The sequence below is a fragment of the Megascapheus bottae genome, chromosome 31, assembly GCF_031878675.1.
Source record: "Megascapheus bottae isolate mThoBot1 chromosome 31, mThoBot2.hap1, whole genome shotgun sequence".
Lineage (NCBI taxonomy): Eukaryota > Metazoa > Chordata > Mammalia > Rodentia > Geomyidae > Megascapheus > Megascapheus bottae.
This window is the reverse complement of record NC_143539.1, coordinates 6,655,424-6,683,418: the sequence shown is the minus strand read 5'-3', so window position 1 is coordinate 6,683,418 and position 27,995 is coordinate 6,655,424. Positions and strand designations below refer to the sequence as shown.

The 27,995-nt window shown below is 53.8% G+C and overlaps 3 protein-coding genes across 7 annotated transcripts; 2 read left to right on the top strand and 1 right to left on the bottom strand.

The window, feature by feature from the left end:
* Positions 1–4: 4 nt before the first annotated feature.
* Positions 5–14,474, bottom strand: Tmem91 (transmembrane protein 91). Of its 5 annotated transcripts, none has more exons than XM_090322759.1 (5): positions 14,460–14,474; positions 12,117–12,211; positions 2,483–2,708; positions 1,240–1,389; positions 5–207 (listed from the first exon to the last, which is right to left on the bottom strand). In XM_090322759.1, the coding sequence occupies exons 3-5, from the start codon at positions 2,687–2,689 to the stop codon at positions 112–114; spliced, it is 453 nt and encodes a 150-aa protein (XP_090178885.1). In that variant the 5' UTR covers positions 2,690–2,708; positions 12,117–12,211; positions 14,460–14,474; the 3' UTR covers positions 5–111. The 5 variants fall into 5 exon arrangements, with proteins under 5 accessions (XP_090178885.1, XP_090178884.1, XP_090178882.1 ...); XM_090322758.1 differs by lacking the exon at positions 14,460–14,474 and adding an exon at positions 12,576–12,601; XM_090322756.1 differs by lacking the exons at positions 12,117–12,211; positions 14,460–14,474 and adding an exon at positions 9,374–9,460.
* B9d2 (B9 domain containing 2) lies at positions 8,979–13,297 on the top strand. Its single transcript, XM_090322755.1, has 4 exons — positions 8,979–9,399; positions 9,834–9,926; positions 10,373–10,498; positions 12,960–13,297. The coding sequence occupies exons 2-4, from the start codon at positions 9,839–9,841 to the stop codon at positions 13,271–13,273; spliced, it is 528 nt and encodes a 175-aa protein (XP_090178881.1). The 5' UTR covers positions 8,979–9,399; positions 9,834–9,838; the 3' UTR covers positions 13,274–13,297.
* Positions 14,405–27,990, top strand: Tgfb1 (transforming growth factor beta 1). Its single transcript, XM_090322754.1, has 7 exons — positions 14,405–14,885; positions 17,960–18,129; positions 18,796–18,913; positions 19,972–20,049; positions 20,431–20,578; positions 25,691–25,844; positions 26,427–27,990. Exons 1-7 carry the CDS (start codon positions 14,528–14,530, stop codon positions 26,583–26,585), a joined length of 1,185 nt encoding a protein of 394 aa, XP_090178880.1. The 5' UTR covers positions 14,405–14,527; the 3' UTR covers positions 26,586–27,990.
* The last annotated feature ends 5 nt before the right edge of the window (positions 27,991–27,995 follow it).

The following is a 27,995-nucleotide window of genomic DNA, read 5'->3' as shown; positions in this document are numbered from 1 at the left end:
GATCTGCTTTCAGGATGTCTCCTTTAATCTCCAGCTGCTGCCAACCCTGGGAGGAGGTGGGTCACCGCTGGCTCCACTTGTGGATGCAGGGCGCCCATCACTGCCGCCACCTCACACGCCAGGATTCTCCACTTTGCCCCCTGGTGCGCTGGGTTGCTGGCCTCTGGGTTCACAGTGGGTACCGGAGGTGGGGCAGCTAGGGTGGGTCTCGAGAGGCAAGGTAGGCGGCCAGGGTCACCAGGGTGGCCACGTATGGACACAGCCCAATGGCCAAGGACCCCCAACAGAAAGGCATGGCAGGAGGCAGCCCCTGCCCCCAGATGTCCCCCGGGGCCCAAGCCCTAGTTGGTCTGTAGAGGCAGTGGGCAGCAGTAATGACCAGAGCATTCCCCGCCCCCAATCCCAACCTGCTTCCTGCAGCCTCTGCTGTACCCAGGACGCCATCCATTCATTCCGGTCAGCCTTGGGTACGCACTATGGTACGTGCCAATGGCTTGGAGGCTTGAACTGTCCTTGAGCTTTTTTGCTCAAAGCTTGTGCTCTACCACTTGAATCACAGCTCCATGTTCTGCTTTTTAAGTAGTTAGAGGTAAGAATCTCAGGGATATTTCTTATCCTGGCTGGCTCTGAACAGCCATCCTCGTCAGATTCTCAGCCTCCTGAGTAGCTAGGATTACAGGTATGAGCCATAGGAGCGTAGCTGCCACTTTTTAATATGCCACTGTCCCAGTGCGCTCAGATCTCAGTGACCTGGGGTGGAGCGATGGCAGACTGGTTTGAAGTCATGTGGGGATTTGGATGGTGCTGGTGTTTGAACTCTTACTTTTTTGCTGGTGTTCTACCATTTGAGCCATTCTTCCAACCCAGCCTAGGCTGGCTTTAAACTGCAAACCTCTGGATCTCAGCTTTCACAATAGCTGGGCTTATAGGTATGAGCCCCTGGTACCAGATTGTATTTTTCATATGAGGTCTGCCATCTTGTGTGCCTGGGCCCGCCTTGGACCGATCCTCCTCCTGTCTATGCCTCCTGCATGGGTAGAATTACAGATGTATACCAACATCTGTTTATTTGCATGCGGGGGTTGGCAGTGATCCTCTCGACTTGCCTACCAAGTAGGTAGGATTACAGGTGCGTCCTCTGTGAGGACCCCACTCAGGATTCCATGAAATAGGCCTCATTTTACCCCAGAGGTAAGGTGGTACAGTGCCCAGTGCCCTCCTAGTCCCATACATACTAACCTTCTGGGCAAGACAGAAGGCAGCGATGCCCACTGGCCAGAAACAGCACAGCACCGAGAAGACAGCCAGGCCAAGGTGGTCGTGGGGCAGAATCGGGGAAAGACGGCCGTCCTCCTCACAGTCCGAGTCACTGTCGCTGGATGATGTGTCCTGTGGACAGAGGAGGGCCTCGGTGGATATATCCGGCCAACCACCACTGCCCACAGCTCTGATCCCTGTCATACACCAACACCCAGTGCTTCCCAGAGACCCCAAGAATGGTCAAGGGGGCCTTTGGACCCTGACATCTTGTATGCCAATGTTTAAAGTTCAATTATTTATTTATTATTTATTGTGGGTCATGGGGCTTGGACTCTGGGCCTGGGTACTCTCCCTGAGCTCTTCAGCTCAAGGCTACTGCCCTATCCCTTGAGCCACGGTCTCATAGTCTTTAGTGTCCAGGCTGGCTTTGAACCTTGATCCTCAGATCTCAGTCTCTTGAGTAGCTAGGATTATAAGTGTGAGCCACCGTGCCCAGCTCAGGTACTATGTTCTTAACGTGCTCTTTTGCTCATGGCTGGCACTCTTACCATTTGAGCCATACCTCCACTTTCTGTTTTCACTGGTTCACTGGAGATGAATGTCTCATGGACTTCCCTGCCTGGGCTGGCTTTGAACCAAGCTACATTTCAGCCTCCTGTATAGCTAGGATTACAGGCATGAGCCACAGGTTCCTGGGTTTATTAGTGTCATTTTAATTCATGTATTTTAGGTTTTCTCTCACTCTCCCACACACTAAAAGACCTAAAATGCAATATGTACAAAGAATAAAAGAGGCTCAAGTGACGTTTAGCTTGAAAAACAAAAATAGTCCAACCGAGGCCAGATGTGTGGCAGCCAGGAGAAAAGACAGTGAAAGAAAACAAGTATGGGCACTGTGGCTCACTTCTGTAATCCTTACTACTCAGGAGGCTAAGAGATGAGGATCATGGTTTGAAGGCAGCTGGAGCTGGAAAGTTAGTGAGACTCTTGTTTCAATGAACTACCAAAAGGCGAGAAGTGGAGTTGTGACTCGAGCAGTAGACTGACTCCCAAAGATGGGAGAGAAAAACTAACACAGCAACCAAGAGTGACCAGAGGCCTGCATGGTCAGCCACTGAGAAGCCAGGCTTCAGTCACCTCCAACTGACAGCCTTCCAGATGTTGACTAGATCTGGGGCTCTCCACCCCTCCCTTGACCTTCTCCCAGGCCTGCTGGTCTTACCTCAAAGTCTGGGGTCCCGGGCTCCCCCAGGCCAGCACTCACAGATGGAAGAGGTGGTAGAAACAGCCATCCCTTCAGGGGGTCTGCAAAGGCTTTCTCTTGTAAGGGAAGCCCCAGCTCGGGTTTGCCAGGCTTCTGGGCAGGGGGCAAATATGCCATGCCCCTCAGGAGAGGCTCTTGAAGCTCCTCAAGGCTAGAACCATCCATGGCTGGGAGGAGGGTTTTCCTGGAGGACAGAAAGAACAACTAAGTTGTCCAAGAACCTCACAGTAGCCAGGTGCTGGAAGCTCACACCTGTAATCCTAGCTACTCAGGAGGCTGAAGATTTGAGAACCAAGGTTCAAAGCCAACCCAGGCAGGAATGTCTCTGAGAGCTGTGGCTTAAGTACTAGAGCGCTTGTCTTGAGTGAAAAAGGTAAGGAATAGTGACCTAAGACTGGTACACACACAATCTCACAATCATTCCTCTAACCCCTGACTTTGGGCAGAGATGACCATCAGATCGATTTTATTTTTAATTAATTTTTTGTTGTTGTTGTTGGTCATGGGACTTGAACTCTGGGCCTGGGCACTGTCCCTGAGCTCTTCAGCTCAGGGCTACCGCCTTACCCCTTGAGCCACTGTGCCACTTCTGGTTCTCTGGTGCTTAATTGGCAATTAGACGTTTTAGTGCCTGTGCAAGGCTTTGAACCTTGGTCCTCAGATCTCAGCCTCCTGAATAGCTAGGATTACAAGTGTGAGCCACCGAGCCCAGCTCTATTTTATTTTATTTTATTTATTTATTTTTGCTGATCTTGGGGCTTGAACTCTGTCCTGGGTTCTGTCTCTGAGCTTTTACTCAAGATAGAGCACCTACCACTGGAGCCACAGTGCAACTTCTGGGTTTTTTTTGAGACGTTTATTGGAGATAAGAGTCTCATGGAGGCTGATAGCTGGGAGTTTGGCCTAGTGGTAGAATGCTTGCCTAGCATGCACCAAGACCCAGGTTAGATTCCTCAGTACCATATATACAGAAAAGCCAGAAGTGGTGCTGTGGCTCAAGCGGCAGAGCTCTAGCCTTGAGGAAAGCCCAAGGACAGTGCTCAGGGCCTGAGTTCAGTCCCCAGGACAGGAAAGAGTCTCAAGGAGTTTCCTGCCCTGGCTGGCTTCCAACTGTAATCCTCGGAGCTCAGCCTCCTGAGTAGCTCTGATTACAGGCATGAGCCTGGCCGAGGACCAGAGGGTCCTTGGAAGAGGTGGGCTCCACTTACAATGGCATCCACTTGTAGGCTTAAGCAAAATACACATACCTGTTGCACACTTAAAACTGTAACTTACACACTCGCCCTGTGACCACACACGCCATTCCAGGCCCACCACTCGCCCTGGTGCATCCAGGAGCACCCTCCCTTCGTAGGTACACCCCACCCCCAGGAACCTCAGAGCTCCACTCTGGTGCACACACTACCGCCCCCCCACCCCCCAGCCTTGCACAACCCGAGTCCTCAGGGCTTTGTCGTACAGCCACATCCAGGCAAGCCCACCCTCCACCCGCTACGAATCATCCCAAACCTCTTTCTCTTCCGGAAATCTTCACTGAGGCCTGGAACCTCATCCACGCATCCCAAGAGGCAGCCTGGATCGCGGCCCCCCGCGCACGGCTGCTCCCGCACAGCCGCAGCGCCCCGATCGCGGGCACCTTTGCCCCCTCGCCTCTCCCACCCCCTCCCCCGGCAGCCCTCCCGCACACATGACGTCTTCACACTCGGGACGACCGGGAGAAGGCATGTTTCTCGTCCGGTGTGTGGGGGGGTAGGCCTCCCCGCCGCGCCCCCACTGCCTCGCCCAAGGTGGTTCGCGTCCCCACCGGCGCCTGAGCCCCGCCAGGACCCCAGGGGAAGGACGGAGTTCCCCCACGGTGCCCCGCTCCCACCCCTTACCCCATCACTCATCGCCCACGCTCAGACCCCGTTCCCACCCAGCCCCATACGGGCATTCGCCCCAGCATAGCCCCCCACCCTTCCCCCGGCCAAGGGTGGACGAACCCGGAGATGCGGGTCCGCCCGCTCCGCCGCGCCGCCGGGGTCTCAGCGCGCCCCGCCCGCAGCAGGGGGCGGAGCCAGGGCTCGGGGGCGTGGTCTGGCTCCAGGCCCCGCCCGTTTCCGCTGCGGGTGGGCGGGGCCTGGGAGGCCGACCCCAGCCGCCACCCCCGCCGGGTTTGGGGAGGAGGGCGGGGGAGCGGTCTCTGGGAGCAAGCCCTCGCCCCCAAACCCACGCCTGAGATCAAAGCGTGGGGCGCCCCCCACCCCCCCGTTCCCCAGGGCCCCGCCCCCACGGCTCCCGCGGTCCACAGTAATAACAGCAGCTACCGCTGGGAGCCCCGGCTCCAAGGCCTTGACCTGCAGCGGGAAGAAAGCGCAGAGAGGTTGAGCAACTGGGTCAAGAACGCACAGCTCCACCGATTGCAATAAAGACCTCTTCAGCAGCTCCCGGGTTCAATGCTTTCTTCCATCTTCTTTACAGTAGCTTTGTTTTTGTTTTGTCGGTTGTGAGGCTTGAACTTTGGGCCTGGGCGCTGACCCTGAGCTTTTTCACTCAAGGCTAGTGAGCTACTATTTTGAGCCACAGCTCCACTTCCAGTTTTCTGGTGATTCACTGGAGGTAAGAATCTCATGAACTTACCTGTCTGAGCTGGCTTTTAAACCTCAGTTCTCATACAGGTATGAGCCACTGGTGCCCAGCGAATAGCTCTTTTGGGTGTGTGTGTGTGGGGGGGGTCATGAGGCTTGAACTCGGCCTGGGAGCTGTTCCTGAGCTCTTCAGCTCAAGGCTACTGCTATACCCTTGAGCCAAGCCCCACTTCTCCTTTTCTAGAGGTTAATTGGAGATAAGAATCTCAAGTCCATTTATGCCTGGGCTTGGTTTTGAACTTTGATCCTCAGATCTCAGCCTCCTGAGTAGCTAGGATTAGAGGTATGAGTCACCACATCCAGCAAATAGCTTATTTTATCCTCAAGAAATGGAGGCATAGCCTAGTGCCAGTGGCTCACACCTGTAATTCTAGCTACTCGGGAAGTCTGAGATCTTAGAATTGAGGTTCAAAGCCAGCCTGAGCAGGAAAGTCATCATGAGGCTCTTATTTCCAATTAACTACACAAAATCCAGAAATGGAGTTGTGGCTCGAAGTGGTAGAGTACTAGCTGTAAGGAACAGCACTCAGGGGCAGCACCCAGGCCCCCAGTACCCAGGGTCAAGCTTTGGGACAGACAAAAAAAGAAAACTGGGAGCCAGTGCTCCTGATTCACACCTATGATCCTACTCAGAATTACACCTGTATAATCAGCTATTCAGGAGGTTACAATCTGAGGATTACAGTTCTAAGCCAGCCTGAGATGAAAAGTCTGTGACTCATCTCCAGCGAAGTAGCAAAAAGCTGGAAGTGGGCTTCTGGCTCAAGTGGTAGAGTGTCAGCCTTGAATACAAAAAAATCTCAGGAACAGTGCGCCCAGGCCCTTAGTTCAAATCCTAGTATCAGCATAAAAACACGGGGTGGAGGGGGGGACAGGGATATTCTACACCTCTTACAGGCAATGACCTTTTAAAGTGTTTAGATTAGGTCCTCTACCAACTGTCCAACAGTAGCCACACTGAACACATGTGGTATTTGCTCATTGTGATTCACACCCATCTCCTCACTCTGTCAGCTTCCGCCTCCTAGAGGAAGCCCACCCAGTCTGCACCCTTCCCTGAAGCTCCTCATCTGGCCAGACGGGAGGATTCCCCAGTCTGCTGTGGGGGCTGCTGGAATTCCCTTGCTCCAGGGCTCAGTGCCAAGAGTCCAGACACTCAAGCTGGCATGGGCCCCATTGCTCTTGAGAACAGATGGTGCCTATAAGTGTATTTGGCTCAGTCCAAGTGTCTGGCAGATGACGTGACCAAGCAGGGTAACCCATTGGAGGGGGGGGGCACTGACAGTGGCTCAGAGGGCACCCCGTTATTAAGCAACTCCATGCCCTGGCTTTGTTTGTCTTTTTATCATGTGAGACACTATCTTATTGCTTACCATCAACAACAGACTGGGATTAACTCTATTGTTTACTGTGGTGCCTCGGGGCCTAGAACTGTGCCTGGCACAGAGGGATCTTTTTCATATTTGTGAGATGAGGTATGCGTTCCTACCAGCCTGTTTTTCACCAGATCACTGAGCACCAGTCCCCCCACCCCCGCCCAATCCTCCTCAGCTACTGTAAAGATGAATTTGAATCCAGCTAGAATCCTCTGACCATCATTGTCCTGTACTCTCTCCAACAGGGGAGCCAGGCTTTTTAGTCTAGGATGGAATGTTAAACACCAGATTCCATCCAGCCAGGATTCTGTGATGCAGCCCCAGGCATGCAGGGCCTTTCTGCGAATTAGTTGTATATCCTAAACTGTCCATATCTCCTTAACCAGTCCCCTCAGATGCCCTGAAAAGGACAAAAATCATGTTAGTGACTTTCCTGGAGAAAATGTATTACTCAGATCCAGTGATAAATTAAGAGAGAGAGAGAGCAGGCCAACAAAAGAACCCTCTCTAGCTGAGAACCAGGGTTACTCAGGAGACTGAGGTCTGAGCATTGTGGTTTGAAGCCAGCCAGCCCAGGCAAAAAAGCTGGAAGTGGAGGTATGGCTCAAGTGGTACAGCACCAGCCAAGAGCAGAAAACCTAAGGCTCTGAGATCAAGCTCCAGTACAGACAGAGAAGTCGGAGGAGATGGGAGAGGAAGAGGAGGTAAGGAACAAAAGAGAAGAGAAAGCTAGAAGCCATACCTGTCATCACAACTAATCAGAAAGCTGAGGCAGAAGGACTGAGTTCAAATTCAGCCAAGAGTAAGTTCAAGGCCAGCCTGGCCTACATAGCAATTTTCTGCGTCAAAGGAAAAAATGACAAAGACCTTCCCAAACCAAACAATGAAGCAAAGATTCCAGGCATAAAAGAAAGCATATTGTATGATTTTGTTTGTATATAGTACAAAACAAAAAAAAAAAGAGAGAGAGGCAAAACCGCCATAGAAACGTAAGCAGTTGTTACCCTGGGGCAGGAAGGGACAGGGAAGCTGGCAAAAGAAAGCTTGGGTTGCCCAGGTGTGTTTCTGGATATGAAGTTGAATCAAGCTGTTCATTTATTCCTTGTGCTCTTTTCTGTGTATTGTATTATACATCCCAAAAGTTGTTGGTGAAAAAAGATGGAGTTACATCTTCATGTTCTGACATGGAGACATTTCCAAGCAAGGTATAAAACTGTATGCACAACTGCTAGGAAAAACAGAATGGTGGTTCCTCCAGAAAGATTTTTAAAAATTAGATTTACCATGGCCAGGAGTTTGGCCTAGTGATAGAGTGCTTGCCTAGCATGCACCAAGACCCAGGTTAGATTCCTCAGTACCACATACATAGAAAAAAAGCCGCAAATGTGCTTGTCTTGAACAAAAAGAGCTCTGGGACAGTGCCCAGGCCGTGAATTCACGCCCTTGGACTGGTTTAAAAAAAAAAAAAAAAGGAGGGAGATGGTTTGGTGGTGTGGGATATAGCTCAGTGACAAAGTGCTTGCCCATCCTGGATCCTCTGTGCCAAAAAAACAAAAGCATATATATATGGATATGGACTGGGAATGTGTTAGTGGTGGAGTGCATGCTAGATGCTAGATGAAGCCCTGGGTTCAATTTCTCAGTACCACATAAACAGAAAAAGCAGGAAGTGGCGCTGTGGCTCAAAGTGGTTGAACATTCTCATGGTGCTGTGGGCTAAAGAGCATGATTCAACTAGATGGAATGGACAGGAAAGGCACAGCTTTGAAATAAACTGAGACAAGTACTTTTTTTTTTTTTTGCCAGTCCTGGGCTTTGAACTCAGGGCCTGAGCACTGTCCTTGGGCTTTCACAAGGCTAGAGCTCTACCACTTGAGCCACTTCCAGATTTTTTTCTATGTATGTGGTTCTAAGGAATCTACCTAGGAATCGAACTGGGATCTTCGTGCATGCTAGGCAAGCACTCTACCACTAGGCCAAACTCCTGGCCCATCATACAAGTACTTCTATGAGTGCTCTTTTTTCTAGCACTAGAGACCAAGAGCTGGGCAAACTCAGGGGATAAATTACTGGCAGAGCTCCCTCATAAAGGACAGGACTTTAAGAACTGGGGATGTGTGTAGCTGAGTGGTAGAGCACTTGCATAACTTTCATGAAACCCTGTATTCGATTCCTCCATTACTGCAACCCAAGTCAGGCACAGTGACGGAGGCCTATCATCCCAGCAATGGGGAGACTAAGGTAGGAGGACTTCAGAGTACAAAATGAGGTCCTATCTCCAATCAACAACAGCAAAACACCCAACAACTCCACAACCAAATCAACAGTAAGTTAATACGGGGGGAGAGGGGCTCTGACAACATTAGTGAGACCCCAATTTCTCAAAGTCAGAATGAGCTCTGCACTTTTTCTTTCCAAATGACACATTATGACTTGGTCTTAACTGGGAGATTTCCGCCCTGGGCGGTGTGGAGGGGGGAGAAAGGGACGCTGAACATGGAATAGATTTGTTTATTGGGTAAAGAAGACGATCTGGAGGAAATAGCTGGCGCTCAAACGCCCTCCTCTACCTAAGTCAAGGTGGAGCTGCCAGGCCACGCCCCCCAGCGACGGAATCCTGGGCTGGGACTAGAGACCAAACGTCCATCACGCCTTCGCCCCGCCCCATCGTAGGCACTAGCACCAATAAGGGGCGTGCAGCTCCGGAGCACTGGCCAGGGGCGGGGTCTGCTGTTGCCCAGCAACAACTGGAGAACCCCCAGACGGGCGGAGCCGCGGAAGGATCCTGTCTCAGCTCACTCCCCGCGGAGAAACCTAAAAGGTTCTGGGGAAGGCGCGAGCCTCACCTCGTCGCCATCGGCGGAGAAGACAGGTCAGGCCCATGAACGCCAACCCAGGCAGCTACCTTCGCTTCTAACCGTTAAGCGCCATGAGATAGGAATAACGCATGCGCGTAGCTTTGAGGCGGGGGCCAGACTGCATCCAGTACGCCTGCGCCTGCAAAAGCTTTGCGGAGTCTTGTGGGGGCGGAGCCAGTGCCTCGTGGGGGCGGAGCCAGTGCCTCGCGGGGGCGGGGCTTCCTTCAAGAGTGATTTTCTTTCTTTTTGGGGGGGGGCGGGGTGGTTTGGAGGGAGGTCGGGATCTGGGGCCTCAGTTTCCCAATCTGTCAGATGAAAATAATATTTACCCTCACAGGGTTGAACTGTGTACACACACATATATATGTGTGTGTGTGTATATGTATATATATATATATATATATATGTGTGTGTGTGTGTGTATGTATATTTTTTTTCCTCCTCCTAGGCGCCATGGCAGAAGTGCACGTGATTGGGCAGATTATGGGGGCCACTGGCTTCTCAGAAAGTAGCCTGTTCTGCAAGTGGGGCATCCACACAGGTACCTCCACCCCTCCTGGTTCGTTTCCCAGCCAAAAACCAACAATCCTCCCCAGTATCTTTCCTTGACTTCTGGACATCCTCTGATCCTCATTTTCCATTGGCTCCCGGGACTCCTAATCCAGACTACAATCTGTCCCTTCTTATCTCATCCTTCCCTCTCTCTGGGGGTTCTGGCTTCACTCCTCTGGACACACAACTCCTGAGAGTATAGAACTTTATGACTCCCTTCCTTTTCTTTTCTACATAGATCCCTGAGTTCACTACCCAGTTACACACACACACACACCCCATTGTCATTCACTCTTTATCCAGGTAGAGAAAAGTAACTTGCTGAAGGATATCAGAATTGGAATCCAGTAGAAATAGACTTTTAGCCATAGTGACATACCCTGCCTGAAATCAGGTGCCTCTCAAGCCTCACCTTGTACCTGGTTCTCATTGCAGGGGCAGCCTGGAAGCTTCTGTCTGGAGTGCGTGAGGGCCAAACCCAGGTGGACACCCCCCAGATAGGGGATATGGCCTACTGGTCCCACCCCATTGACCTGCACTTTGCTACCAAAGGTCTCCAAGGTGGGTACCAGAGCTGGGGGCGGGGCTTTGGGTTTGACTCTAAAGGACCAGCAGTCCATCAGGCCAAAGGAGGACAGGTGGAGGAGGGCAGAGTTTTCTGGCAGAGAGAGATTGTCTGGGGAAGTCTCAAGTAGGAGAGTGAACCAGGGAATCTGGGAGACTGTGGGAGAGAGAGCAGGGACAGCACGCTGGGCCTTGGATGCCCAGATGATTGCTGATGCCATCGTTCAAAGGCCCTGAGAAGCCTCCCAGCAATCGTAGACACAGCAGCTTTTTTTTTTTTTTTTTAAGTTGTCCCCAGGTTGGGTTCTGATGGCTCAGTTCTAGCTACTCAGGAGGCTGAGATTTGAACAAGCCAACCCTCCAAAAGTAAAAGAAAATAAATAGCTGTCCTTGGCTGCTGTATGGGGTGGGGATGGGGGTGGTGAGGCAGAGAATTCTGTACCTTTAGCTCAAAGCCCCCTGGCACATCATGCTGGTACTATCCTTTCTCTTGGTCCCTGCCTATCAGGAAATCTTTCTGGCTTTAAAACTTTGTTTGAGGACTGGGATGTAGCTCAGTGGCAAAGCGCTTGCCTAGCAAGTGCAATATCCTGGGTTTGATCCCCAGTACCAAAAAAGAAAAGACAAAAAATACAGTTAAACAAACAAACAAACAAAAAACCTTTGCCATGGGAGGTGGCTCACACCTGTAATCCTAGTTACTCAGGAGGCTGAGATCTGAGGAGCTGAGGTTCAAAGCCAGCCCAGGCACTAAAGACCATGAGACTCTTATCTCCAAATAACCTCTAGAAAACCAGAAGTTTGCGCTGTGGCTCAAGGGGTAGGGCAGTAGCCTTGAACTGAAGAACTCAGGGACAGCACCCAGGCCCAGAGTTCAAGCCCCACAACCGACAGAAAAATAAAACAAACAAAAACACTTTGTTAGAAACTCATCATTTGTGTTTTGTTTTGGTGTCAGGTTGGGCTTGAACTCTTGCTTAGCTTTTTCTGCTCAAGGCTGACATGCTACCACTTTGAGCCACAGCTCCTCTTCTAGCTTCTTGGTAGCACTGGGTTGGCTTCACAGCAGGATTCTCAGATGTCAGCCTCAGAGTAGCTAGGATTACAGGCATGATTCACCAGTTTAGTCAGGCTAGAATACATTACATCACAGCTCCCACTTCTCATCCCTTTCCACCAGCAACTAATCTGTCCATTTTCAGTTCTCACTTAGACTATTCTGAAACATCTTCAGTGGGCTCTCAGCCCCAGCCTTCTGGGTCTATATCCCCTCCCTCCTCACCCTCACCCCCTCCCTTCCCAAACTAGCAGGGCCCAGAGAGCATCCCTCCTCTGTGCAGAACTTTCTAGTCTCAGAGTAAAAGCCCCTGTACCATCTGGCTGTCATCAGGCTCCCTCCCACCTCAGGACCTTTGCACTGGCTGTTCCTTCTGGCAGGGATCTCGGTTCCCCTAGATGCCCACACATCCCAGTGTCTTCCTTGCCTTTAAGCATTTGTTCAAATGTCACCTTTTTAGGGAAGCTCTCATCATCCCCTCCTTTCCCAAGTTTCACCCTGCCCCCCACCCTAGCCAGCTTTATTTTTCTCCAGAGCAGCTATCACCATCTGACATACCCTGTAATTTGCTTATTTACTGTTGGTTGTCTCCAATGTCAGCTTCGAAGGGCAGGAATTCTTGTCTGCTGTGTTCACCACTGTGTCCCCAGCTCCTAAAAACAGAGCCAAGCCCAGAGGAGGGTTCAGAACACAGAGAGAGCTGGGCCAAGTTTCAAGCACCTTTTTCCCCCCTTTTTTTGATGTCTGTCCTGGGGCTTGAACTCAGGGCCTGAGGATTGTCCCTTAGTTTTGTGCTCTACCACTTGAGCCTCAGCTCCAGTGCTGGCTTTTAGGTGGCTTATTAGAGATAAGAGTCTCAGACTTTCCTGCTTGGACAGAGCTTCACACTGAGATCCTTAGATCTCAGCCTCCTGAGTATCTGGGATTACAGGTGTGAGCCACAGAGCTCCAGGTTTTCCCCCAAACAAAGGACTGGCAGCCTAGGATCTGGGCTTTGTCCAGAAGCCACTGGCACACCTGTGGATGGAGTTCGATACTTCCAGATGCCCGGTGGTGCCAGACTGGATGTGGGAGAGTGAAAGTCCAGAGCCCAGCCAGGAGGGCAAAGCAGGTCCATGACAGGACAGGAAGAAAGCCTCGGGCCCAGACAGGGCCCAAGGTGCTGCTGACCTGAGGACCGAGGAGCCCTGAGCGAGCAGCAGAGGCCAGGCGTGCAGGGCCTGGGCTACAGCTGCGGGAAGGGGTGGAGGGGGGGGGCACTGATGTCTCAAAGCAGGAAGGTGACCGGTCCCCAAAGATCCCTTGGGTCGACGTGAAGGGGTGGGCGAGGGGGGACCACGCAGGAGCCGCAGGCTGACACCCCCTCCTGCCTCTGCCCCCCGCACCCTGTCCATCCTGCAGGCTGGCCCCGGCTCCATCTGCAGGTGTGGTCCCAGGACAGCTTCGGCCGCTGCCAGCTGGCTGGGTACGGCTTCTGCCACGTGCCCAGCAGCCCGGGCACCCACCGGCTGGAGTGCCCCACATGGCGGCCGCTGGGCAGCTGGCGGGAGCAGCTGGCGCGGGCCTTCGTGGGCGGGGGCCCGCAGCTGGTGCACGCCGACACCATCTACAGCGGCGCCGACCGCTACCGCCTGCGCACGGCGGCGGCCGGCGCGGTGCACCTGGAGCTCGGCCTGCTGCTGCGCCACTTCGACCGCTACGGCGTCGAGTGCTGACGCGGGGGCCCCCGGGCCCGACCCCGATCGGCGCCCCGCTTCGGTCCCCGCCCGCCGGCCACGGAAGCCGGTTCGCACGACCGCCCGGGGCGACCTCCCGAGGCCGCAGGTTGGCCCGGCGCAATAAACACCGTGGGTCTCCGAGGTATGGTGTCGTCCCGCTCCGCCGCCGCGGCCCCCAAGCCCGGCGGACCCCTCCGCCCCGGCGCCCCAGCCGCCTCCCCGCCCCCCCCCACCCCGAGGCCCGCGTTGACCCCGCGCCAACCCCCGCCGAGCCGGGCGCGCCCCGGCCGCCAGGAGGCAGCACCCCGCGGGCGGGGCGGGGCCCGGACGCCCGCCCCCCCGGGGCCGCGGGGACCCCCTCGAAGCCCCCCCCACCCCGGTCCCCCGGCCGCCCCCGCCCCGCGCGCTTCCTGGGTGGGGCCGGGGAGGCTTCAAAACCCCCCGCCGCCGCCGCCGGTCCCCGCCGCCGCCGCCGCCGCCGCCCTTCGCGCCCCGGACAGGCCCCCTCCGCCTCCCGCCGCGGAGCCGCCAGACAGCCAGGGCCCCCGGCCGGGGCGGGGGGGGGGACGCCCCTCGGGGCACCCCCGCTCTGCGCCGCCCGCGGGGGCCGGCCTCCGCCCGGGAGTCGAGGAAGGGGCCGGGAGGCCGCAGCGCCGCCGCCGCCGCCGCCGCGGGGAGCGGGAGGAGGGGCGGGAGGAGGGACCGGCGGGCTGGGAGAAGACGGGGGAGAGAAAAGTTGAGAGACTTTTCCGCTGCCGCTGGGAGCCGGAGACGCGCGGGGACCGCTTGGCACAGGGCTGCCCCCACTCCACCCCGCCCCCCCCCCCGAGGACGCGGGACCTGGGGACTCGGGGCGTCCTCTGATCCCCGGCTCCGGCCCCGACACGGCGCTCCCCGGGCGCCCCCGTTCCGGACACCGGCGTCCCCGGAGCCGCCAAGCCCGCCTCCTGCCAAGTCTTCACCCCGATCCCGGGGCGCACCCCCGGCACGGCGCCCGGCGCCCGGCACCCCGCACCCTAGGACCCTCGGTTCTCCGGGAGACCCGGCCGACCTACGTCAGACCTGCCGCCGCGCCCCCTTTCCAGACTACCCGCCCTCGGGCACCCGCCCTCGCCCCCAGCTCGAGACCCCGGGTCCGGACCTCCGCGAGACCCCCGCGGCTTTCCTCCCCGAGGATTCTCACCTCGGACCCGGGGGTCCCCGCCCAGCCTGCCGCGCCCCCAGCCGTGCGGTGGGGGCGCCGCCTCCTCCATGCCGCCCTCGGGGCTGCGGCTCCTGCCGCTGCTGCTGCTGCCGCTGCCGTGGCTCCTGGTGCTGACGCCGGGCCGGCCGGCCGCGGCACTGTCCACCTGTAAGACCATCGACATGGAGCTGGTGAAGCGGAAGCGCATCGAGGCCATCCGCGGCCAGATCTTGTCCAAGCTCCGGCTGGCCAGCCCGCCGAGCCCGGGGGACGCGCCGCCCGGCCCGCTGCCCGACGCCGTGCTCGCGCTCTACAACAGCACCCGCGACCGGGTGGCCGGCGAGGGCGCCGAGCCCGAGCCCGAGCCCGAGGCGGACTACTACGCCAAGGAGGTCACCCGCGTGCCCATGCTGGACAGCAAGAACGGTGAGCACCAGGGCCCGGGAGGCGCCGGCCTGCGGAGCTCACCGGGAGGAAGCCAGGGCCCAGGAAGCCGGCCGGGGCGCCGGGACGTGTGGATTGGCCGGGGGTGGGGGGGTGGGGGTGGGGGACAAAGCGGATGGAGCTGAACCCCAACCCTTCAGGCGTCTGGTCTTGGGGAGGAGATAATGGAGAACTTGTGGAGGACTGTGCAAGATCGTGGGGGAACGGGGGTAAATGGGGAGGAAGGAGACCCATCTTTTGGGGTGCGCTAGAGAGACACAGTGGGAGGGAGGGCAGCCTGGTTCCGAAGGAAAGACCTACCCCTTGATGACTGAAAAATAAGAGAGCGTGACCCAGAGCGGGGTTGTAGACGACCGGAGGACTGGGGTACAGCGCACCCCAGAAGTTCCAGGAAGAGCCCAGAGGAACACGTGGTGTGTGCGTGTGTGTGCCTGGAGGGGGGGCGTCGTGGTTGATGGTGGGCTTGGGTGGTAAATATGGGGCCCAGGGAAGTCAGGTCATCAGGGTTGGGGGCGGGAGGGAGACCTCCAGAAGGAGGAGGTGCGCGGAGAGGTGTCGGGGTGCCGCGGACAGAGGGGACCGAACCGAGGGTGCCGAGCCCGGGAGGAAGCGAGAGCCCCCAGGAACTGCCAGCACTGGGCCGGGAGGACGGGCCAGGGGGAGTCAGGCGTGCGAAAACGGGGACGCCGTGCCATCCAGCGCCCACCGCCCCACATAAGGAAGGGAGTGCCGCGTCCGGAGAGGGGCCCTGGGGCAAAACGTGGGCTGGAGGTGGGTGAGAGAAAGAACTCCAGAGAGGAGTCTAGAAAACCCGAATCCGCAGGGGCCCCCCACGTGGGTGCCACGCGCGAGGGCGGAGCCCGCCCTTCCGAGGAGAGGCTCAGAAGGACCCCCGCGGAGCAAGGCGAACCCCCGCAGGCCCGGTTCCTCTTGGGGGAGGCTGGGGAAACCCCAGCGTCCGGTGGCCTGGCCTTCCTCCCCTCCCTTTCCTTCCCGTGCCCCGAGGGGGCGGGGATCGCGCGTGCGGAGCCCGGGGCAAGACGAGGCAGGTCTGGTCCCCGCCCTCGCCCGGCCGAGCCTCCCCCGTCGGCCTCGCCCCAGCCGGGGCTAGGCCACGCCCCCGCCGGGCTAGGCCACGCCCCCGCGGTGCGCACCGGGCGGGGCTAGGCGTGGCCACGCCCCCTTCCTACCTACTTTGGCCCCACAGATCTCTGGCCTCCCTAGTTTCACTTTGTTACGGGGGGGGGGGGATATTCTGCACCCACTTTGTTACTGCAGATGACACCTCTACCCGGTGCTTTTTTTGTGACATACACTGAACATGATACTCTTTGCTCAAGACTATCACTCTACCACCTGAGCCATAGATAGCTCTGATTCACAGCCTCGTGCTGGTTGATGGAGATAAGACTCTCTTGGACTTTACTGCCCTGGCTGGCTTCAAACCCCTGTCCTCAGATCTCAGCCTCCTGAGTAGTTAGGATTACAGGCTTGAGCACCACATCTGGCTCCTCATCCAATCCTTTTTATTCCAGGAGACTTTTTCTGTTTTTCCCCCACTCAATTTTTTTTTTTTTAGCCCCAGTTGTCTCTCAGCCCATTTGTGGTTCTCCCAGTCTCTACTTCCCCATCTCTGCCGTCTTTATTCCTCCTCATCCTGCCACCCTCACCTCTTCCTCTACTGCATCCCGACCCTTCCTATCTGTCACCCCCAGCTAGGACTCTTCTTTCCTTTTGGGTTTTCTGCATAACCACTGGATCCCACTGGACCCACAATAAGGCTGAAGGATGGGGGAGGTTCTGTTAGGGGGAGGATGGAGAGGGGGCCGTGTGAGCACTGCCTGCTTTTCTTCTTCATCAGATTCCATGCTGTCTTTCCATCCCCACTTCAGAGGACCCTAAACAACTACCACAGCTGGGTCTGGACTTCACAGTCTGTCCCTTCCTCCCCAGCCCTGGACTAGGAAAACGTGTGTGTGTGTGTGTGTGTGTGTGTGTGTGTGTGCGCGCGCGCGCGCGTGCGCGCGCGCGCGCGCGTGTGTGTACCAGTCCTGGAGCATACCTGCCTGTATGCAGGTACTGGAACTTGAACTGAAGACCTGGGTGCTATCCCTGAGCTTTTTCCACTCAAGTCTGACACTTAAACTATGGCCATTTAAACTATGGCTCCACTTCTGGCTGCGTTTTGTTTTGCTTTGTTTTTGTTTTTTGGTGGTTAATTGGAGAGAAGGATCTAACAGGTATTTCTGCCCCAGCTGGCTTTTAGCCTTGATCCTCAGATCTCAGCCTCCTGAATAACTAGGGTTACAGGCATAAGCCACCATAACTCAGCTTATTGGTTTCTATTATCCTGGAATTCTGGGTTGTTTTACAGCTAAAGAGTTTCAGAGAGAGGAGGTCTGTAACTGCAAGCCACACCCTACTTCAGTTAGGAGAGGTTGGGCTGGGAGTCAGGGGTCTCAATGCCATTGTCAAAGAATCACAAGAGATGGGTTCAGAGACGGGTATATAGCTTATCACACAGCTGAGACCTTGTAGGAGCCCTGCCCTGCCCCTTACTCTGCCATTTAATTTACATCAGAGGCTCTAAGCCCTGGAGAAGTTGGAGTAGGCAGGATAGCTCCTGTGGGGGCCACGTGAGGCTGTCTGGGAGAGAAGGATGAATTCTACAGAAAAGAAACAAACGCTTGATGTTGGTGGCTCACATCTGTCCTTCTAGCTACTCACAAGGCTGAGATCTGAAGTTGATGGTTTGAAGCCAGTGCAGGCAGAAAAGTCCCCGAGACTCTGATCTCCAATGAATCAGCAAAAAACCATAAAGGGAGGTTCGGTTCAAATGGTAGAGTGCCAGCCTTCAAGAGCTTAAAGTAATGAAGTTCTGCACATGCACTCGAGCGCGCGCACACACACACACACACCATCAGGAGAGGGAAGCCCCCCCACCCCCGGTACACCCTTCAGCTCTAGAGGTGTCCTTTCTCTCTTCATCCCTGCCAAGCCCTGACATTCTCTCTCTTTCTCTCTCTGTGTCTCTCTCTGTGCTCCCTCCTGCTTAGCAATCTATGAAACGATTCAGACGACTCAAAACGTCGGCCACAGTGTGTACATGTTCTTCAACACGTCAGAGCTTCGGCAAGCGGTGCCTGACCCCTTGTTGCTTTCCCGGGCAGAGCTGAGGCTACAGAGGCTCAAGTCTAGTGTGGAACAACACGTGGAGCTCTACCAGGTGAAACCAAGAGCCTGAGAGGCAGGCGGGGTGTGGACCACACCACTCAGCTGTGGCCATGTGGGTTGATGGGTCTCCGTCATCTGCAAAGGACAGAGGGCTGCAGACCTTGAATCCTGGGGCTCTTTACCACTTCCAGACACTGAAGTTGGGCGTTGCAGTGAGGCACATTTGTCATCCCAGCTACGAGGGAGTTAGAGAGCCTGGAGGATGGCTAGTTGAGACCAACCTAGGCAAAACCTTGAGGTCTTACCTGAAAAATAACCCACGGGGCCGTAGCTCTGATGACAGGCGTGAGCCAGCAGCACCAGATCTGAAATACCTGGTCACCAAATTCCACAGGAAGTTATTGCCTCTTGACATATGGGGGTTGTCACATTTTCGGGGTTCAGCAGTCCCTGAAATGTGAGCAATAGCAGCTGTGGGGTGTAGGTGGGCCAGACTGAAAAGGGCCTAGAATTCCATAGCAAGGGAGGAAACTGAGGCAGGCTTAAAGAGAAACAACGCAGCCCTGGGCTCTTTGTGTCCCTTTGCTTTTGGGTGCTGTGGGTGAAGGTAGCAGCTCCTTTTGGGGGAGTCCATGGAATGCGGGCGTAGTTAGTGTTTGTGGGGGTATAATGACATCACCCTCTTATTCTCCCCCCACCCGGATTTATTGTCTTCCAGAAATACAGCAACAATTCCTGGCGTTACCTCAGCAACCGGCTGCTGACCTCCACGGATTCCCCAGAGTGGCTGTCTTTTGATGTCACTGGAGTTGTGCGACAGTGGCTGAGCCACGGAGGTGAGGTTCTTTGTCAGTCCATTTGTCAGAGGGGCTGGCCTCTAGTTCATCCCCAGGTGCCATTGGCCGGATACTCCTGCACATCCATTGCTGGTGTCAAAAAGCCATGTGTGAGAAGTGAAGCTGGGGCTCAAGTGGTAAGAGCGCTGGCCTTGAGCAAAAGAGCTCAGGGACAGCGCCCACAACTGGAAAAAAAAGAAGGTATGTCTATATAAAAAAAAAAGGGGGGGGGCGGGAGTTTGGCCTAGTGGTAGAGTGCTTGCCTAGCATGCACGAATACCAGGGTTCGATTCCTCGGTACCACAGACATAGAAAAAGCTGGAAGTGGTGCTGAGGCTCAAGTGGTAGAGCTGTAGCCTTGAGAAAGTCCAAGGACAGTGCTCAGGCCCTGAGCCCAAGCCCAAGACTGGCAAAAAAAAAAAAAAAAAAAGCTATGTCTGGGGCAGGGAGTATAACCTATAACCTAGTGGTAGAGTCCTTGCCTATGTGCACAAAGAACCAAATGCATGCCTAGCAAGTTGAAGGTGCCGAGGTCAAATATTGGAAAGCAAAAGAACAAAACAAACAAACAAAAGCTGGGTGTCAGTAGCTCATGCCTATAAATCTTAGCTACTCAGGAGGCTGAGCTCTGAGGGGTATAGTTTAAAGCCAGCCTAGGTAGGAAAGTCCATGAGACTCTGATCTCCCAGAACTGGAAGTGAAAGTTGCTCTAGCTATAGAACTTTTAGCCTTGAGCAAAAGAAGTGAAGTGGTTCACGCTTATAACCCTAGTTACTCTGGAAGCTGAGATCTGAGGATCACAGTTCAAAGCCAGCCCCGGCACTAAAGTCCAGTGAGACTCTTATCTCCAATGAATCACTAGAAAACCTGGGTAAGGCAGTAGCCTTGAGCTGTAGAGCTCAAGGACAGTGCCAAAGCCCTGAGTTCAAGCCCCAGGACTGACAAAGGAAAAACAAAAAACAAAACTTGAGGGAAGGAGCAAACCCTCGGGCTCCTTCCCGCCTCTGCCCTCAGGTTGGCTGAGCCAATCCTCAGCCTGTTCTCCCCACCCCCCACAGATTCCATAGAAGGATTTCGCTTCAGCGCACACTGCTCTTGTGACAGCAAAGATAACGTACTCCATGTGGACATCAACGGTGAGGCTGACCTCTCAGTGTCTATGCGTGTCCTTATGCACGTGTGTGATACACGGGCACACGCATACACACACTCGGGTGTGCATGTGCTTGTACAACCACACGCATGCGTGCCTATGCATGTGGGTCTCTATGCAGGCACACACTCACACATGCACACACATGTGTGTGCACATGCATGAATGCACGTATGCACGTTGTATTGCACGTATGTGTATGTGAACTGCGGGCAGGTTTGTGAGACCTTATTAGCTACCTGCCTACGGAACCATCCCTCTGGGGTGTGTGTGTGTGTGTGTCTGTGTGTGTGTGTGTGTGTATGCGCGCGCTCATGCATGCGCAAGTGTGTCCCTGACTCACTGACCCCCACCACGCAAGCAGGAGTCACTTCCAAGCGTCGAGGGGACCTGGGACCCATTCATGAACTGAACAGGCCCTTCCTGCTCCTCATGGCCACACCTCTGGAGAGGGCTCAGCATCTGCACAGCCCGCGCCACCGCCGCGCGCTCGACACCAACTACTGCTTCAGGTGAGCGCGCAGCCTTCCACCAGGCCTGGCTGGCTGCCACCGCCGGTGTGTGTGTGTTGAATTGGCCTAGAAGGCGGCTGCGGGGGAGGGGGGGTGGGCAGGTTATTAGAATACTGGTGCTTGGGGCCAGGGCTGTTGTACTGTGGGGATCAGGTTGTTTCCTTGCTGGTGTGCTGGAATCAGAGGTTGTTACGAGAGCAAGGCAGGGAGAGTTGGAATTCAGAGGTGGAAAGTTGTCTTATCGGATTCTTCCTTTGCTTTTTTTGGTGTCAATACTGTGATTTTTTTTTTTTTTAATTTTTGCTCAAGGCCATCACTCTTCCACTTGAACCATGTATCTACTCCTGTCCTTTTGCCGTTAATTGGAGAGTTTTGTGGACTTTCCTGCCTGAGGCTGACTTTGAACTTGCACTCCTCAGATCATCTCAGCCTCCTGAGTAGCCAAGAATGACAGGCACTCAGCTTCTTTCTTTCTTTCTTCCTTCCTTTCTTTCTTTCTTTCTTTCTTTCTTTCTTTCTTTCTTTCTTTCTTTCTTTCTTTCTTTCTTTCTTTCTTTTGCTGGTGCTGGGCTTGAGCTCAGGGTCTGAGCACTGTCCTTGTGTTTTCTCAAGGCTAGACCCCTACCACTTGAGCCAAACTCCCAGCCAGCACTCAATTTCTTATTGGATCCTTACAGACTTAGCAGTTGGTGTTCTAGAAGCAGGGATCCTGGGATGCAAAAATTCAGTGTTGGGGCTGGGAGTGTGGCTTAGTGGTAGAGTTGCTTGTCTGGCATGCATGAAACTCTGGGCCTGCACTGTGGATCAAGTGGTAGAGTGCTAGCCTTGAGCCTACAGCCCAGTCCCTGAGTTCAAGCTCCAGGAGAAAAAAAAAACAAAACAGTGTTGGGCTGGGGGCATGGCACAAATGATAAATGGTTAAGTTCAAGTCCATGAGACTCATATCCAATCATCCACCAGAAACCCAGAAATAATGTTGTAGCTCAACTGGAAGAACACTAAGCCTTGAGCTGAACTGCTCAGGGACAACACCTAGACCTAGAGTTCAAGCCCCACAACTGACCAAAGAAAAAGAAATTCTCATGGACTGTCCTTGCTTATCTTGCTTCAAATTGGCACCTGACAACTTCTGGCTTTTTTTTTTTTGGTAGTTAATTGAACATAAGGGTCTAATAGAGCCTGTAATCCTAGCTACTCAGGAGGCTGAGATCTGAGGATCTTGGTTCAAAGCCAATCCAAGCACTAAAGTCTGTGAGACTCTTATCTCCAATTAGTGACTAGAAAACCAGGAGTGGGGCTGTGGCTCAAAGGGTAGGGCAGTAGCCTTGAACTGAAGAGCTCAGGGACAGCATCCAGGGCCAGAGTTCAAGCCCCACAACAAATCAAAACAAAAAAACAAAACAAACAGTCTAATAGAGCTGGAAATGTGGCTTAGTGGTAGAGTGCTTGCCTAACATGTGTGAAGCCCTGGGTTCTATTACTTACTACCATATAAACAAAGAGCAGGAAGTGGTGCTGTGGTTCAAGTGGTAGAGGGTTAACCTTGAGCTCAGGGATCAACAAGAAAGGCCCTGAGTTCAAGCCCCAGGACTGGCAAAAAAAAAATTCTCATAGACTATTGTCCAGACTGGCTTTAGACTGGCTTTGAACCTCGATCCTTAGATCTCAGCCTCCTGAGTAGCTAGGATTATAGATATGAACCACAGGCACCTGGAAAATGGTGTGTGTGTGTGTGTGTGCTTATATTTGTGTGTGTGTACATGTGTGTACATGTGTGCATGCATGTATACCACTACTGGAACATCTGGAGGTCATGGCTCATGCCTGTAATCCTAGCTTCTCAGGAGGTTGTGATCTGGGGATCATGGTTCAAAGCCAGCCCAGGCAAAAAAGTCTCTGTGAGACTTTTTTTTGGCCAGTCCTGGGGCTTGGGCTCAGGGCCTGAGCACTGTCTTTGGGTTTTTCTCAAGGCTAGAGCTTTACCGCTTGAGCCACAGCACCACTTAGGACTTGTTTCTTTTTTTTTTTTTTTTGCCAGTCCTGGGCTTGAGCACTGTCCTTGGACTTTCTCAAGGCTAGAGCTCTACCACTTGAGCCTCAGCACCACTTCTGGCTTTTTTCTATGTATGTGGTACCGAGGAATCGAACCCAGGTCTTCATGCATGCTAGGCAAGCACTTTAACCACTAGGCCAAACTCCCGGCCCAGGACTTGTTTCTTTGTATGTGGTATTAAGGAATCAAACCCCGGTCTTTGTGCATGCTAGGCAAGCACTCTACTACTAGGCCAAACTCCCTGCCTCCCCCGCCCAAGACTCTTTAACTCCAGTGAAGCACTCAGGAGCAGAAAGTGAATGGTACTGTGTGGTTCAAAATGGTAGAGCACTAGCCTTGATCTAGAGAGCTCAGGGAGAGGGCCTTGGCCCTGAGTTCAAGCCCCCAAAAGAACAAAAAACAAAAAAATGGACTCTTGGATTTCTAGTCTCCAGTACTGGATAGGAGTCCTGAGTGCTGACCGGTTGACTGGGGTAGGAGTGATTGGGATAGGAATGGTGGGATTCTGGGCTGGGGCCTATGCAGAAGTGGAGAAGGCCAAAGGCGGGTATCCTGGAGTGTGGAAGGTCTGTGTTGGAATGTTTGGATCTTGGAATGCATCTTAGGAAAGTTGGTAGGCTCCTGGGCCTCCAGGGCCATGGGCTGGGAACTGAGGAATGCTGGAATGCTGGATTGAAGTAGAGGAATTCCACAATACCATCATCATCAATCGCTGGAAAGTGGCAATCCTAGAAAGTTAAATCCTAGAAAGTTTCATTCCATGCTGGTGCACTACCATTTGACTCAGCGCCACTTCCAGCTTTTTGCTGATTATAGACAAATGTCTTACGGATTTTCCTTCCCAGGCTGGCTTTTAACCAGGATCCTTGTATCTCAGCCTCCTGAGTAGCTGGGATTACAGGCATGAGTCACTGATGTTTTTAAAAGAAAGGGGGCTGGGAATGTAGCTTAGTGGTAGAGTACTTGCCTAGCATGTATGAAGCCCCTAAGTTTGATTCCTCAGTACCACATACACAGAAAAAAAGCGAGAAGTGGTGCTGTGGCTCAAGTGGTAGAGAGCTAGCCCAAGGACAGTGCTCACACCCTGAGTTCGAACTCTAGGACTGCCAAAAGAAAAAAAAAAAAACTAAACTCAGCTGGGCACGGTGGCTCATGCCTGTAATTCTAGCTACTCAGGAGGGGAGGCTGAGATGTGAGGGTTCAGCATCCAGGTTCAAAGCCAGCCTGGGCACTAAAAAGTCCTTGAAACTCTTATCTCTAATTAACCACCAGAAAGCGGGAAGTGGGGCTGTGGCTCCAGGGGTAGGGTAGAAGCTCAGGGACAGTGCCCAGGCCCAGGGCTGGCAAGAAAAAGAAAAGAAATCTTTTGTTGTCAATGCACATATTCCACATTTGGTAATTACCTACTGTGTGCCAGGTACTTGGAAAGAAAACAGAATTAACAGACTCTCCGGTGCTCAGAAGGGAGAAGAGGAACAGAGGAAGAGAGGTTCTCAGAAGGAACATAGGGGAAAGGGACAGAAGGCAATGAATCTTGAGAATTATTTGCTTTTCCTCTTCTGATTAAACTGTTTTTTAGTCTGGACCGTTTGAAACGTAGACAAAAGCAATTCAGTAACTTTCCATGCTCCCTCATGCATTTTACACAAGGACAGCTTCATAAGTTCTTACAACGGCAGTGCCGTAGTCCACAGATTGGACTTAACCACCAATTGGACTGACATGTTGGCTAAAAGAGCTCAGAAAGGTCTGCCTGAAGAAATGATCTTTCCTTGTGTAAATAACATTTTTGGAAGACCTATGGCATGCCAGGTCTAGCTGTAACTCTCTGAGTGACAAGCATTTGAGGCATGAACAGAAAGCATCGGCCAGAGTGGCAGCCAAGTAGGGTATGCAAAGAAACAGGAAGTGCAAAGGCCCTGCGATAGGGCTGTATTTAAGGCACAGACCGGAAGCCAATGTGGCTGGTCTGAAGTGGGAGTGGATTGGAGAAGTTGAGGTAGCACCTAGAGGCTTCAGACAGGAACTTGGGCATATGCCATGAGTGAATGGAGCAGAGACCAGAGACACGACATGACAGACTACAGCATGTGGCCTGGGCAAGTATTGTGTGTTCATTCAGCAAACACTTGTCCCACAGAGCCAGCGTGTGTGGCATTTCTTTGCTACCCCTCCTGTGATGGGTTGAGATGTCTTTATGTATTGTGACTGTCTTGGAATGCTGAGTTGCAGCTGGTGATGGTCATTGCTGTTTTTTCTTTCTTTGGCAGTCCTGGGGCTTGAACTCGGGGCCTGGGCACTGTTCTTGAGCTTTTTCAAGGCTAGCATTCTACCACTTGAGCCACAGCACCACTTCTGGCTTTTTCAGTGCACGGGTTCTGAGGAATTGAACCTAGAGGGCTTCGTGCATGCTAGGCCAGCACTCCACCGCTGTGCCACACTCCCAGTCCCTGACTGTTACTTTTATTGCTGCTGGGGGGGGGGGGTGGGAATTGGGTGCATGTACACATGCATGGGCACAGCATTGGTTCTGGGCTTGAATTCAAGGCTTGGGCCCTGTCCCAAGCTGCTTTTGCTTAAGCACTCTACCACTTGAGCCACTGTTCCACTCCTGGCTTTTTGATACTTAATTGGAGATAAGATTAATCACAGACTTGGGACCGGGAGTGTGGCTTAGTGGTAGAGTGCTCGCCTCACATGCATGAAGTCCTGGGTTCGATTCCTTGGTGCCACATACACAGAAAAAAGCCAGAAGTGGTGCTGTGCTTCAAGCGGTAGTGCACTAGCCTTGAGAAAGCTCAAAGCAGTGCCCTGGCCCTGACTTTAAGCCCCAGAATTGTGTGTGTGTGGGGGGGAGACTCACACTTTCCTTCCGTGGGTACCTTCAAGACATGATCGTCAGATCTCAGCCTCTTGAGTAGCTAGGATCACAGGCGTGAATGAGCCACTGGTGTCTTTGTGACTGTTGTTATAGAGGTAGCATGGAAACAGGAGACACATAGGTGGAGAGGGGCATGTTGGCCTTTGCTGGCTCCTGATCACGTTCTTCCTGCCCACAGCTCCACGGAGAAGAATTGTTGTGTCCGGCAACTGTACATTGACTTCCGCAAGGACCTGGGCTGGAAGTGGATCCATGAGCCCAAGGGCTACCATGCCAACTTCTGCCTGGGGCCCTGCCCCTACATCTGGAGCCTGGACTCACAGTACAGCAAGGTAGACGTGGCCTCACCCCTCAGGGGTAGACAAATGGGACTGTGGAAGAGGACAGAGAATAGAGCGTAACATCAATGAGATAAGCTGGTGGCTAGGGGGAGAGATAGGATGGGAAGAGACAAAGATGGGGGGGGAAGACAGAGAGAAATGGAGCAAGATTAGAGAGATGGGGTGGAGGAGACAGATAAAAGAGAAGAGACACAGGGATGGGGAAATGGGCAGAGATAAGAGTGACAGCTGTAATCCTAGTTACTCAGGAGGCTGAGATCTTAGGATCACAGTTCAAAGCCACCTCAGGCAGGAAGGTCGGGGAGACTCTTTCCTCCAAGAAATGCCCCAGAAAAAGCTGGGAGTGGTGCTGTGGCTCAGAGTGGTAGAGTGCTCGCCGTGAGTACACACTCAGGGACAGCACCCAGGCCCTGAATGCAAGCCTCAAACAGATGTTGGGAGAGACTGAGACACAAGCAGTGATGAGGAGAGACGGGGAGACGGGGAATGGGGGTAAGAGGCCTCCTGCATGCCCCCCCTTCCAGTACTGTTTCCCTGACCCGGGACCCCTCTCTCCTCCCCTCTCCCCTGCAGGTCCTGGCCCTGTACAACCAGCATAACCCGGGTGCCTCCGCGTCGCCATGCTGCGTGCCGCAGGTCCTGGAGCCGCTGCCCATCGTGTACTACGTGGGCCGGAAGCCCAAGGTAGAGCAGCTGTCCAACATGATCGTGCGCTCCTGCAAGTGCAGCTAGGCCCGCCCCGCCCACGGCCCGCCCCGCAGGCCCGGCCCCGCCCACCCGCGCCCCGCCCCGGCAGGCCCGGCTCCGCCCACCCGCCCCACGCCACGCCCCTGCCTTCCCCGGGGGGCGGGGCTGTATTTAAAAGGACACCTGTGCCCTAAAGTCCACCTGGGGGGCCCATTAAAGGTGAAAGAGGACTGGTGGTCACCATGTCATTCTCCTGCTCTCTCCCATTCCTCTGCCCATCACGTAATCCCCTGTAGTTACCGGCAGGGCCGGGATAATGAACCTTAATTAGATCTTCTTACCAAGCTAAAGGCCTTCTATCAAGGAACTCCAGCGTCATGTTAGCAACAGCTGAGGCACAGAGACTGACAACCCCATCTCCCAAGTGAGGAAAGGAGACTTTAAGGAGCCAGGTCTGGGGATGCATACCTGTAATCCCTGCACTGAGGAGGCAGAGGCGGGAGGGTTAGGAAGTTCTAAAGATCAGGAGATCTTTAGATCTAGGGGATTCCAGGACAGCCTGTTTACATGGCGAGACTCCATCCCAAACAAAGAGAGGAAAGATAAAGAGATCCAGAGTGCTTGCCCACTAAGAAGTTACTTTCTGGGGTGAGAGACAGCAGAGAACAGAGAGGTTCAAGGATAACTGGCAGGAAGAGATGACAGAGAGGGGTGGTTAGTGGGGGTAGGGAGGGGTGCTGGGAGGGCCAGGAGACTTAAGGAAACCAAAGAAGTTGCCTAGGGGCAACTGAAGAAGAGTGTTCTTGGTAGATCGGCAAAAGGAAAGACCAGGACTGAGTGTGGTGACACACGCCTGTAATCCCGGCTTCTCCAGAGGTGATTGAGAGGGAGGATCACAGTTGGAGACCAAGCCAAAAAAAAAAAAAAACATTAAGGAGACTTCTTTCTTAGTGAAACAGCTCGGCATGGAAATTCCATGCCTGTCAACCCAAATAGGGAGGAAAGACTAAAATAGGAGGATTACAGTCCAGTCTGGTTTAGGGAGGAAAGACAGACAAACCAAAGAGACTATAGATAGGAAAAAATAATGCAAAAAAGGGTGAAGAGTGTGGTTCCAAAAGTAGGACTGCCTGTCTAGCGAGGCCTTGACTTCAACACACACACACACACACACTCACTCACGCCAAGACCGGAAGTGAGGACCAGCTCAGGGAGGGGCAAGAGGCTGGCGTGGCTGGGAGATGTGAGCAAGAGAAGGGTGTTGGGGGCTGAGTCAGATGGGAATGCTCACTGGCCTGAAAGTAATAACAATCTATGTGCCAGGTGTGTGGTTCTAGCTCACCGCACTCTTCCCACAGCCACCGAATGGGGCTGGGCCAAGTGCAGCCCCGGGCCAAACCGGCTCACTGTCTGATTTTGTAAATAAAGTTAAGTTGGATCCCAGCCACACTCCTC

Coding starts and splice junctions, on each gene's coding strand:
- Tmem91 (XM_090322756.1), bottom strand. Junction 1,390..2,482: donor CCGGGACCCCAGACTTTGAG/GTAAGACCAGCA, acceptor CTCTGTCCACAG/GACACATCATCCAGCGACAG. Junction 208..1,239: donor CCTTCTGTCTTGCCCAGAAG/GTTAGTATGTAT, acceptor TTGCCTCTCGAG/ACCCACCCTAGCTGCCCCAC.
- B9d2 (XM_090322755.1), top strand. CDS start 9,839: ATGGCAGAAGTGCACGTGATTGGGCAGATTATGGGGGCCACTGGCTTC. Junction 9,927..10,372: donor CAAGTGGGGCATCCACACAG/GTACCTCCACCC, acceptor TTCTCATTGCAG/GGGCAGCCTGGAAGCTTCTG. Junction 10,499..12,959: donor TGCTACCAAAGGTCTCCAAG/GTGGGTACCAGA, acceptor TCCATCCTGCAG/GCTGGCCCCGGCTCCATCTG.
- Tgfb1 (XM_090322754.1), top strand. CDS start 14,528: ATGCCGCCCTCGGGGCTGCGGCTCCTGCCGCTGCTGCTGCTGCCGCTG. Junction 20,579..25,690: donor GACACCAACTACTGCTTCAG/GTGAGCGCGCAG, acceptor TCCTGCCCACAG/CTCCACGGAGAAGAATTGTT. Junction 25,845..26,426: donor TGGACTCACAGTACAGCAAG/GTAGACGTGGCC, acceptor TCTCCCCTGCAG/GTCCTGGCCCTGTACAACCA.